Here is a 13,221-nt window from a genome sequence, read left to right on the forward strand (position 1 = left end):
CCTCGCCAACATGGCGAAACCCCGTCTCTACTGAAAATACAAAAATTAGCCGGGCGTGGTGGCACACGTCTGTAATCCCAGCTACTTGGGAGGCTCAGGCAGGAGAATCGCTTGAATCCAGGAGGCAGAGATTGCAGTGAGCTGATATCGGGCCACTGCACTCCAGCCTGGGCGACAGAGCGAGACTCCGTCTCAAAAGTTAAATAAATAAATAAATGTAATGTAATGCATGCAGCTCGATTAACTTTTAGAAAAGTAAAAATGGCAAAAAAAAAAAAAAAAAAAGTAAGCACTATTCAGGTCAAAATGTAAAACATTACCAGTATCTCGGAAGCCTCCCTCTGGCAAATGGTATATGTTTTTGAGTTAAATACGTGGATTCGAATGTTGACATTTGGACTTTCTTCTTGCCTCTGGTAAGTTATTTAACCTCTCTTGGTTTCAACTGAGCCATCTGCGGGGTGGGGATAATATTACCTCATAAGATTATTTAATTGTAGCAGGGCGTGGTGGCGCATGCCTGTAATCCTAGCTACTGGGGAGGCTGAGGCAGGAGAATCGCTTAATAGCCTGGGCGACAAGAGCGAAACTCCGTCTCAAAAAAAAGAAAAGAAAAGAAAAGAAAAGAAAAAGATTATTGAATTGAAGGAGATCACATAATGTAAAACATCTATCATAATGCCTAAATATAGCTGGCCTGCAATAAATGGCAATTATTCTCAGGCAAATGTAATAGGTGGTCACCAATGCCCACTTCCTGCCTTTCTTTCGCTCGTTTTTGAAAGTTGCTCTCTTTCCTATTCCGTTTCTCCTTCCTTTTCGCTCCTCCTACTGCCGTAAATGGCCTACTAGAGTTGTCGTGAAATGCTCCTCCCCGCCCTCCATGTGGCGAAAATGCAATCACGCTTGACGGCGCGAGGTGGCTCAGCCGCAAGATGGCGGCGCTGGCGGAGGAGCAGACGGAGGTGGCGGTCAAGCTAGATCCTGAGGGACCGCCAACGCTGCTACCTCCGCAGGCGGGGGACGGCGCAGGCGAGGGTAGCGGCGGCACTACCAACAACGGCCCCAACGGCGGCGGCGGGAACGTTGCGGCGTCGTCGTCCACTGGCGGGGATGGCGGGACCCCCAAGCCCACGGTGGCTGTCTCCGCCGCTGCCCCGGCGGGGGCGGCCCCGGTGCCTGCCGCTGCTCCGGACGCCGGCGCTCCGCATGACCGGCAGACTCTACTGGCCGTGCTGCAGTTCCTACGGCAGAGCAAACTCCGCGAGGCCGAAGAGGCGCTGCGCCGTGAGGCCGGGCTGCTGGAGGAGGCAGTGGCGGGCTCTGGAGCCCCGGGAGAGGTGGACAGCGCCGGCGCTGAGGTGACCAGCGCGCTTCTCAGCCGGGTGACCGCCTCGGCCCCTGGCCCTGCGGCCCCCGACCCTCCGGGCACTGGCGCTTCGGGGGCCACGGTCATCTCAGGTTCAGCCTCAGGTCCTGCGGCTCCGGGTAAAGGTGAGCCGTGGGGTCCCGGGTAGGTACGGCCGCCGCGAAGGGGAGCAAGCCGGTAAGGCAGGGGCTGGCAGGCCTGCACCTCTGCGGGCTTGTTTTGAATTTCCTGGGCCCGCCTCTAGGGCCACATGCCCGCCCCTTTCTCTAGTGCGCCGGCTGCGCAGTCAAACCCCCTTCCGAGCTGTCAGTTCCAGTGAGAAGCTGAGGAGAGCTGTTGAGCAGAGGGATGTATGGGGAAGGTGAGCGCGGAGAGGCGGGACCTTCACGCTTTTGGTCCCTTTCCTTTCATTTGGGCTTTTGAGCCTTGGGCAGGTCCGCATGACACTAACAGTGTTTGTACAGTTTCGTACTAGCGTACTTTAAGTACTTTATTTTCTCTTTATTTCTTTAGTTCCTCTTAAAAGATGTGTTGATAAATACTTTATAGATTTTTTTTTTTTTTGAAACGGAAACTTGCTGTGTTGCCCAGGCTGGAGTGCAGTGGTGCGACCTCGGCTCACTGCAACCTCCGCCTCCCGGGTTCAAGCAATTCTCCTGCCTCAGCCTCCCGCGTAGGTGGGACTACAGGCTCCTACTGCCACGGCCGGCTAATTTTTGTATTTTTAGTAGAGGCGGGCTTTCACCATGTTGGTCAGGCTGGTCTCGAAATCCTGACCTCAGATGATCCACCTGCCTCGGCCTCCTACAGTGCTGGGATTACAGGCGTGAGACACCGCGCCCGGCCGCCATACAATATACCCTTGTAACAGTCCTGCACATCATGTACCCCCTGAATCTCAGCTAAAAGTTGAAATTTTTTTTTCTTTTTCTTTTTTTCTTTTTTTGAGACGGAGTCTTGCTCTGTTGCCCAGGCTGGAGTACAGTGGCGTGATCTTAGCTCACTGCAATCTCTGCCTCCCGGATTTAAGCGATTCTCCTGCCTCAGCCTCCCGAATAGGTGGGACTACTGGCACGCGCCACCACGCCCAGCTAATTTTTAAAAATATATTTTTAGTAGAGACGGGGTTTCGCCATATTGGTCAGGCTGGTCTTGAATTCCTGACCTCGTGATGCACCCACCTCGGCGTCCCAAAGTGCTGGGATTACAGGCATAAGCCACCGCACCCGGCTGAAATTTTAAAAATATATATTTTTAAACACTGGCTGAGTACCACCAGTGTTAAGTCTTTGGAGGAAGTAGGTTCCTGGGCATCACTTCAGACTTAGTGAATCAGGTCCTCTAGAGGTGGAATCTGGGAATCTTCACTTTTGAATAAGTGCTTCTAAGGAGTATTGACATATGGCAGCTTGAGAGCCATGTGTTTAGACATGGGCATTGGACAGACCTTTTTGTCTTTGCTGCATTTACTTGTGTGATGCTGATTGTCATTATTTTTTTACTTTTTAATTTTTTTTACCTTCGTATTGGCCGGGCGTGGTGGCTCATGCCTGTGAATCTCAGCACTTGGGGAGGCTGAGGCGGGTGGATCACCTGAGGTCAGGAGTTTGAGACCAGGCTGGCCGACATGGCGAAACCCCCTTTCTACTAGAAATACAAAAATTAGCCGGGCGTGGTGGCGCATGCCTGTAATCCCAGCTACCTGGGGGGCTGAGGCAGGAGAATCACTTGACCCCGGGAGGCTGAGGTTGCAGTGAGCCAAGATTGCGCCACTGCACTCCAACCTGGGTGATAGAACAAGACTCTGTCTCAAAAAAAAAAAAAAATTTTTTTTACATTCATATTGTCAGGAAGCAGGTCATTCTCATGTTGAATTTTCTCTCTCTATTAAATGAGTGGTTATGAGGCTTTTTTTTTTTTTTTTTTTGACTGAGTCTCGCTCTGTCGGCCAGGCTGGAGTGCAGTGGTGTGATCTTGGCTCACTGCAACCTCCGCCTCCCAGGTTCAAGCGATTCTCCTGCCTCAGCCTCCCGAGTAGGTGGGACCACAGGCGCGTGCCACCATGCCTGGCTAATTTTTTTTTGTATTTTTATTAGAGATGGGGTTTCACCGTGGTAGCCAGGATGGTCTCGATCTCCTGACCTTGTGATCCACCCGCCTTGGCCTCCCAAAGTGCTGGGATTACAGGCGTGAGCCACCGTGCCCGGCCACTTGAGGCACTTATAATATATATATGTAAAATGTTTGGTATGGATAAGTTTATGCCTCTGTGTATGTCCCTGAAACCTGAGCCCCTCCTTTCTCCCAGCAACTGTTGTCACAAATCCATACAGTAAAACTCATATACAGTATAAGGTATCAAAGGTGATCCTGAGCTAACAATAAATGTTTATTGAATTACCCAGTGCAGAGCTTTTAGCCAAATTAGTCTGTATGAGGCCTAATTTTTGCAGCATTGCCAGAAATGAAGTATTCATACATAGCATTGTATTCATACCTCATTGTAATCCATGAATAGAAATGTGTGCAGATGTGATTGAAGGCCGGGCTCGGTGGCTCACGCCTGTAGTCCCAGCACTTTGGGAGGCCAAGGCGGGTGGATCACTTGAGGTCAGGAGATCAAGACCAGCTTGGCCAACTTGGTGAAACCCCATCTCTACTAAAAATACAAAAAAATTAGCTGGGCGTGGTGGCATGTGCCTGTTGCCCCAGCTACTCAGGAGGCTGAGGCAGGTGAACCACTTTAACCCAGGCGGCAGAAGTTGCAGTGAGCTGAGATCAAGCCATTGTTCTCTGGCATGGGTGACAGAGCAAAACTCCGTCTTTACAAAAAAAAAAAAAAAAGGAATCTTTTTTGAATGTTGAATTTTGTGAATGAACTATAAGATGAATTATATTGTTGGTTATTTTGCTGTAATCTCAGATCTCTTCAGAAACTTGACCTAATTATAGATCATAACTGAGAAATCAGTAAGGAGGAAAAGAGGCCATCAGAGTAACCAAAGAAATTATCACATTTGTGCAGTAAAGAGCAAAGTGTACTATAATGGCAACTTACAAAAATTTCCAACAACCAAATTCTGATTTAATTGACAGATTAATTGACTGATTTAATTGACAGATGTATTGTTAGGTGGTGCTGTATTACCAATAAATACTTACGTTTTCTGTTTTGAAGTGGTGGTTATGGAAATTGTCTTAAGCATATAACTACCTTTTGAAGATACAAATAAGGCATGGTCCTTCCCACCCTTAAGTACTTATATTTTGTAAGGGGTAAGAGATGTATATAATGTGAAGGGAACACAGGATAGGATATGTTACAAGAATGTTACACAGTGCTTGGGTGGCTCAGAGAGCTGGGAATGTTACTGCAGTGCATGGCTTGGTCGTGGTGGGTGCCGTTTGCACAGAGCATTGAGAGAAAGTTAATGTAGTTGTTTGATTTGCACATATCATCTTTTATACAATTTGTCTTTAACATCAGGTAGTTCCAGGAGAAATACTGACTCCTTGTTATTGTTTTTTTTTTTTTTTTGAGACGGAGTCTTGCTCTGTCACCAGGCTGGAGTGCAGTGGCGCGATCTCGGCTCACTGCATCCTCTGCCTCCCGAGTTCATGCCATTCTCCTGCCTCAGCCTCCCGAGTAGCTGGGACTACAGGCGCCCACTACCACACCTGGCTAATTTTTTGTGTTTTTAGTAGAGACGGGGTTTCACTGTGTTAGCCAGGATGGCCTCGATCTCCTGACCTCGTGATCCACCTGTCTCAGCCTCCCAAAGTGCTGAGATTACAGGCGGGAGCCACCGCACCCGGCGGCTCATACTCGTAATCCCAGCACTTTGGGAGGCAAGTGGATCACCTGTGGTCAGGAGTTTGAGACTAGCCTGGCCAACATAGTGAAACCCCGTCTCTACTAAAAATACAAAAATTAGCTGGGCATAGTGGTGCATGCCTGTAATCCCAGCTACTTAGGAGGCTGAGGCAGGAGAATCGCTTGAACCCGAGATGGGGAGGTTGCAGTGAGCCGAGATTGTGCATTGCACTACAGCCTGGGCGACAAGAGTGAAACTCCATCTTAAAAAGAAAAAAAAAAAAGACTACGTGGGCCAGGTGCGGTGGTGCCTCATGCCTGTAATTCCAACACTTTGGGAGGCCGAGGTGGGAGGATCACAAGGTCAAGATATCAAGATCATCCTGGCCAACATGGTGAAACCCTGTCTCTATTGAAAATATGAAAATTAGCTGGGCATGGTGGCGCACGCTTGTAGTCCCAGCTACTTGGGAGGCTGAGGCAAGACACTCGCCTGCGAGGTGGAGGTTGCAGTGAGCCGAGATCTCCCCACTGCCCTCCAGCCTGGCGACAGAGCCAGACTCCCTCTCAAAAAAAAAAAAAAAAAAAAAAGATTATGTGATTGTGTTGAGGAAGAGACAGTGGGAAGAAAGAGACAACAGTCTGAGAAACAACTCACCTGTGGGCCTTAACAATACAGCCATAGTCACATGGTCATAATAGGTCATTTTCTTAAAAGTTTTTTGTTTTTTAAATAGTTGGAAGTGTTGCTGTGGAAGACCAGCCAGATGTCAGTGCCGTGTTGTCAGCCTACAACCAACAAGGAGATCCCACAATGTATGAAGAATACTATAGTGGACTGAAACACTTCATTGAATGTTCCCTGGACTGCCATCGGGCAGAGTTGTCCCAACTTTTTTATCCTCTGTTTGTGCACATGTACTTGGAGCTAGTCTACAATCAACATGAGAATGAAGCAAAGTCATTCTTTGAGAAGTATGTAAATTTTTACATATATATATACACACATATGTAGTGTGTGTGTGTGCGTGCATATGTTTTCACATCTGTAACCACAAAAATGTAAGACTGCAACTTAAAAAGTACGTTGTGAAGGAGAGGTACCTGAGGCTATGAGAACTTAAAATGTGGGGTTTGATCTAGCTGGAGAAGTCAGAGAAGGCTTCCAGAGGAAATGATACTTGAAGTGAGATTTGAGATCTGAAGATTAGGTAGGAGTTAACCAGATGAAGAGAAGAGGGAAAAGCATGTGTAAAAGCTCTCTGGTGGGAAGGATCCTGGTAGGTACAGAGGCTGAAAGATGGCCAGGGTAGCTGGAGCAGAGAATGGGATGGGGGTGTGGTATACCATGAAGCTAGGAATTGGTTAGGGACTGGAACAGTAGGCAGGTTCTATTGTTAAAGTGAAGGCATTGAAAAAAAAGGATAGGCAGGTTTTTGGGCCATGTTGAGGGTCTTTGTTTATCCTAAGAGCAGTAGGGAGTTGTATTGGATAGGATTAGATTTTGTTGAGAGTCACTGAAAACTCATCAACAATGGCATAAATAGAAGTTTATTTTTGCCTTTATCTTAAGAAAACTAGGAAGCAGTGTTAGGATTCGATTAGAATAAGAGTAACTGAGAACCCAAACAACAGAGGTTTAAATACAATAAAAGTTTGTTTATTTTTCTCGTAAATGTGGGACATTCGGGATTGGTGTGGTGGGTTCTTCATTACCAGGGCCCCAAGCTCCTTCGGTCTCGTTGCTCTCTCATGCTTTTCATGCAATTTCCACCTTGTGGCATAAGATGGTTTTCCTGCTCTAAGCAGTCACATCAGTGTGCCAGTCAGCAGGTAGGGCACACGGAAACTGCACACACTTCTTCCTTTTATATCTTAACAGTCAGTGGCCACACCTAGCTACAAGGGAAATAAGAAATGTAGTCTTTACCTAAGTGTCTATATGCCCAGCTGATATTCAGGTTTTCTTTTATGGAGGAAGACAGGAAAAATGGATATTTGGGGAGAGCGAAGCCTTTTTGCTACAGAGTCATTTCTGCTACAGAGTCATTAAAGGACCATGTCTTTATTAGATATATACTTTGAAAGGACCTTTATGCAGTGGGGAAAACAAATGGGGGATAGAATGACTATAGGGACAAGTTTTGGAAGTTATTGCAGTGGTTCTCAACTGGAGGTGGAATTGCTCCTTCCACTAGACCATTTGAAAATGTGTAGAGGTGGCCCGGCGCTGCGGCTCATGCCTTTAATCCCAGCACTTTGGGAGGCTGAGGCGGGTGGATCAATTTGACCTCAGGAGTTTGAGACTAGCCTGGTGAGACCTAGTCTCTTCAAAAAAATGCAAAAATTAGCTGGGTGTGGTAGCTCACTCCTGTAATCCCAGCTATTTGGGAGGCTGAGGCTGGAGAATCGCTTGAACCTGGGAGATAGAGGTTGTAGTGAGCTGAGATTGCATCTCTGCACTCTAGCCTAGATGACAAGAGTGAGACCCTGTCTCAAAAAAAAAAAAAAAAAAAAAGAAAAAATGTGTGGAGGCATTTTTGGTTGTCATAATGACTGGGCAGAGGAGCAGGAATACTAAATGTTCTAATATGTGCACCTAGGTAGTCCCACTTTACAAAGAATTATCCTGCCCAAAATGTTAATAGCACCCTTATTGAGAAGCACTGGACTAGGTTGTGGTGGAGGCGAAGAGAAGTAGACAAAGTCATGAGACACTTGATAGATTGGCTAGGGAGGTGAGGGAGATGGAGATATCATTGAAATCTCCAGTTTTCTGGCCGTTCTAGCTGGATAGGGGAGCCAATTCCTGACACAGAAAACCCTAGAAGAGGACTTGATTTGTCAGCCTTGGAATAATTTTGAGTTCTGATTTGAATATGCCTTTGACTCATTTAAGAAATGTCAAGTTGATAGGTAGATGATATATGAGAGCTCAGAAGAGAGGTAGGGACTAGAACTATTAATTGGAGTTGTGTGCAATATTGATGGATATGGATGAGGTTGACTAGGGGAGAGTATGAAATAAGTCAGTCGGTGGGCTAGGCCCAAGGAGCTCCAAATTTAATGGCCAAGTAGAAGAGATACACAGGAAGAAAACCAGGGGAGAGCTGAGTTATAGAAGCTAAGGGAAAGGAGTATTTAAGAAGGAGGCAGGCCGGGTGTGGTAGCTCACGCCTGTAATCCCAGCACTTTGGGAGGCTGAGGTGGGCAGATCACCTGAGGTCAGGAGTTCGAGACCAGCCTGGCCAACATAACAAAACCCTGTCTCTACTAAAAATACAAAAATTAGCCGGGCGTGGTGGCAGACACTTGTAATCCCAGCTGCTTGGGAGGCCGAGGCAGGAGAATCACTTGAATCTGGGAGGCGGAGGTTGCAGTGAGCTGAGATTGCGCCATTACACTCCAGCCTTGGCGAAGAGTGAAAGTCCATCTCAAGAAAAAAAAAAAGGAGGCCGTGCTTAGCAGTGTGAATAATATATATATATATATTTTTTTGAGATGGAGTTTTGCTCTTGTCACCCAGGCTGGCATGCAGTGGCGCCATCTCGGCTCACTGCAACCTCCGCCTCCTAGGTTCACGCAATTCTCCTGCCTCAGCCTCCCAAGTAGCTGGGATTACAGGCATGCATCACCATGCCTGGCTAATTTTGTATTTTTAGTAGACACAGGGTTTCTTCATGTTGGTCAGGCTGGTCTTGAACTCCCGACCTCAGGTGATCTGCCCACCTTGGCCTTCCAAAGTGCTGGGATTACAGGTGTGAGACACTGGGCCTGGCCTGAATGAGAAATGTTTAATACAAGCAACAGAGCCTGAAGTCAAGATTTATCACTTAACACAGGGTAGTAGTAATAGAGGAACAGTAGAACTTAGCACCCCTGGCTTCTATGCCATTATAGTAAATTCATTATATTAGGATGCCTAATAGGAAGTATATAAGGCAAAATGTTCTGTAGCCAAGTGCTTTTGAAAAAAAAAAAAATAAGAAAGGCTGATGACAGAACTTCTACCCTAGAAGCTAATTTCTCTTTAAAGTACTGTCATCTAAACACTCCATCCTTGGCAACATAGACACTGTCACTTAAAAAAACAAAAACATAGCCTGGGCAAAAGAACGAGATCCTGCTTCTACAAAAAGTAAACAAAAATTGAGCCGGGCATGGTGGCTCATGCCGGTAATCCCACACTTTGAGAAGCCAAGGCGGGCAGAATGCCTGAGCTCAGGAGTTCGAGACCATCCTGGCCAACATGGTGAAACTCCATCTCTACTCAAATACAAAAGATTAGCCGGCCATGGTGGCACGTGCCTATAGTCCCAGCTGCTCAGGAGGCTGAAGCATGAGAATTGCTTGAGCCCTGGAGGTGGAGGTTGCAGTGAGCTGAGATCGCGTAAACAAAAATTAGTGGAGTATGGTGGCACAGCAGTCCTAGCTACTCGGGAGACTGAGGCAAGAGGAATCCCTGAACCCAGGAGTTTCAGGCTGCATTGAACCACTGCACTCCAGCTTAGGCTTCAGAGCAAGAACCTGTCTCTAAAAAAGAAGGAAAAACCTTTTTGCTCTTCCTGTCTCATGGTGTAGCTGTCTCCCCACATAGGAAGCTGGAACGTCGTAGGGGATTCTCTGTCTTCCCATTATGGACAGTCTCACCCCTTGCCAGGACCCCATCACCACAGGAGGATAATGGGCAGTTACTGATATAAGAGGCTGAGATTTCTAATTTTATTGAAATCTTAGATCATATGTTGATGAGTTGTAATGGGGTAACATAGTTAACAGTTTAGAAATCTGTTGACTATGTGCTTATCAGAGCTGGAGCCCTAATATGTTTAGTCATTGTTTTAAAAATGTTTTTGCATTGATTGCTGTTTTTAGTGAATGCCAAATATATTGTCTTTAATTTTATTTTCTTAGGAAAATTAAGCGTTGTAAAAACAAAAGTACATTTAAGTTTACTAGTTGTTATCAAGGCTAAAGGCTTTATTTTATTGTCTTTGGTAATAGTTGTTGATACCAAACAATGAGTACTTCCACTTTGTTGTTTAGTGATCATATTAAAGTATTGATATTTTAAAAATGTCTGGTACATGTTTCCAATAAATATAGGAAATCATTAAAAATGATGGGTTTTATGAGAATGTTATATATTGATTATTGTTGAGATGCTGAGTACTGTGTACATTGAGTTCATTATACTCTTTTTTATACTTTTGAAATTTTCATAATAAAACTTTTAAAAGTGGGTTTTGAGAAACCATAACATTTAGTAAAGCAAGGGTTCTTATATTTTCAAATGTCTACCAGTTTCTTTTAAATGTCTCCATTCTAAAGAAACTGTCTACCAATGGTGGGTATATTATTTTTCACTTAGGATATTTAAGTTCTTTTCTTAAAATGTTTGTGATACATTTCATTAGAGAGTTACATTTGTTCATTTTTAGAATAAATTCAGAAACTGAATTATAGTCATTTTGAAATGAGTTACTTCTTATCCTACAGCTTAGTTCAGGATTATTTAGACTACTACATTGAAAATATTCTGGGATGGTTTATAAGTATATGGGGGAAAGGCAGATCCCTTAATGATTACATTGAAAAATGACTTTTTAAAATCACTGAAACAGGTTCCATGGAGATCAGGAATGTTATTACCAGGATGACCTACGAGTATTATCTAGTCTTACCAAAAAGGAACACATGAAAGGGAATGAGACCATGTTGGATTTTCGAACAAGTAAATTTGTTCTGCGTATTTCCCGTGACTCGTACCAACTCTTGAAGAGGCATCTTCAGGAGAAACAGAACAATCAGATATGGAACATAGTTCAGGAGCACCTCTACATTGACATCTTTGATGGGATGCCGCGTAGTAAGCAACAGATAGATGCGATGGTGGGAAGTTTGGCAGGAGAGGCTAAACGAGAGGCAAACAAATCAAAGGTATGGGAATGAACCTAAGAACTCTATAATGCAGATTATGAAAAATTGTAGCATTTCCATCTACATAAGTTACACATTTTTCTTATAGCTAGCTTGGAAACAATTTTTTTCGTTTGTTTTGAGATGGAGTTTTGCTCTTGTCACCCAAGCTGGAGTGCAGTGGCGTGATCTCAGCTCACTGCAACCTCCACCTCCTGGGTTCAAGTGATTCTCCTGCCTCAGCTTCCCGAGTAGCTGGGATTAGAGGCACACGCCACCAACCTGGCTAATTTTTGTATTTACTTTAGTAGAGACAGGGTTTCACCATGTTGGCCAGGCTGGTCTTGAACTCCTGACCTCAGATGATCCACCCACCTCCGCCTCCCAAAGTGCTGGCATAACAGGCGTGAGCTACTGCGCCTGGCCGCTTGGAAACAATTTTATACTGTATATAAAATTTTGTGTTCTAAGGGTGATGTTTATATGTGACAATTTGGGTATGGTTGCATTTTATGGAACCCTGAATGCAGTGGCTGAAACAAAGAATTTTTCTCCCATAAAATGAATTTCAGAGGAAGGCCTTCCAGGGCTGGCATGAAGGCTCCACAGTGCCATCAAGGTCCCTGGCTCCTTCTGGTTTCTGATCCACCATCTTCAGAATGTGGCTTTCTTCTTTGTGCTCACAAATGGCTGTTGCAGTTTCAGCATTGCAGCTCCGTTCCAAGAAGGAAGAAGGGGGAGGACAAAAGGCATATCTCTGCTGAAGCTTTCCCTTTTTAATCAGGAAAACAATATTTTTTTTATACAACCATACCCAGTATACTTATATGGACATTCCTAGCTGAAAGGGAGCCTGGGAACAGAAATGATTTAACTGAGCACATTGCTACTCCAATAAAATCAGGGTTCTGTTAGTAAGGAAAAAGGGGAGAATGGCTATTGGGTAGACAAGTACAGAACCCTGCTTCAGAGTGTAAATTACTATTTTGTAATTGTGATTTATCCTATCAAGATGTAAAATGGGTGTATTAATGAGTAAATAATTTTTAAAATGTTGGCTCTTTTGACTTGTAGGTATTTTTTGGTTTATTAAAAGAACCAGAAATTGAGGTACCTCTGGATGACGAGGATGAAGAGGGAGAAAATGAAGAAGGAAAACCTAAAAAGAAGAAGCCTAAAAAAGATAGTATTGGATCCAAAAGCAAAAAACAAGATCCCAATGCTCCACCTCAGAACAGGTGAGGAAAAAACTTCAGGAACTTGTGTGTGGAGGTATGAGACAACATGTTATATAGAGTTCAAGTTTGTTAATAGTCAAAAGGTAATTTTGACTCTCTTTTTCTTTCACAGAATCCCTCTTCCTGAGTTGAAAGATTCAGATAAGTTGGATAAGATAATGAATATGAAAGAAACCACCAAACGAGTGCGCCTTGGGCCGGACTGCTTACCCTCCATTTGTTTCTATACATTTCTCAATGCTTACCAGGTTGGTAAAAAAATTGGGCGATTTCTGCCTGGAGAGTCATGTAGGATGATGATTTACCATTAAGAGAGAAACAAATGTATTAGCTAAAATGGAGTTTCGTTATTTAAACTCCTTTTTTTTTTTTTTCTGAGACAGAGTCTCGCTGTGTCGCCCAGGCTGGAGTGCAGTGGCGCGATCTCAGCTCTCTGCAATGTCCGCCTCCCAGGTTCATGCCATTCTTCTGCCTCAGCTTCCCCAGCAGCTGGGACTACAGGCGCACACCGCCATGCCCGGCTAATTTTTTGTATTTTTAGTAGAGATGGGGTTTCACCGTGTTAGCCAGGATGGTCTCGATCTCCTGACCTTGTGATCCGCCTGCCTCGGCCTCCCAAAGTGCTGGGATTACAGGCATAAGCCACCGCGCGTGGCCCCTAAACTCTTATACAATTTAAAGACAGCATTCAGGAAGAGAGAATTGGATACTGCACAGAATAGATAGAAGTCAATGTTTAATGGCATTTGTTTCACCGATCAGAATTCTGCTAGCCTTTGAGGAGGAGCAAATTGTAGTTCATTTCTGTTGAACTTGGTTTAAGTACTTACGTAAACTTATTTATCAATTTTTTTTTTTTTTGAGACAGAGTCTTGTGCTGT

At 44.8% G+C, this 13,221-nt stretch overlaps 1 protein-coding gene across 1 annotated transcript in view; it reads left to right on the top strand.

The window, feature by feature from the left end:
* The window catches only part of TAF5 (TATA-box binding protein associated factor 5), a 21,608-nt gene continuing 8,387 nt past the window's right edge, over positions 1-13,221 (top strand). The window contains exons 1-5 of the mRNA XM_003825538.6: positions 1-1,494; positions 5,921-6,158; positions 10,808-11,123; positions 12,177-12,340; positions 12,453-12,588. Coding sequence (XP_003825586.2) covers positions 936-1,494; positions 5,921-6,158; positions 10,808-11,123; positions 12,177-12,340; positions 12,453-12,588 — 1,413 coding nt within the window. The 5' untranslated portion in view covers positions 1-935. The remainder of the gene's footprint in view (positions 1,495-5,920; positions 6,159-10,807; positions 11,124-12,176; positions 12,341-12,452; positions 12,589-13,221) is intronic.

The sequence above is a fragment of the Pan paniscus genome, chromosome 8, assembly GCF_029289425.2.
Source record: "Pan paniscus chromosome 8, NHGRI_mPanPan1-v2.0_pri, whole genome shotgun sequence".
NCBI classification, from domain to species: Eukaryota; Metazoa; Chordata; class Mammalia; order Primates; family Hominidae; genus Pan; species Pan paniscus.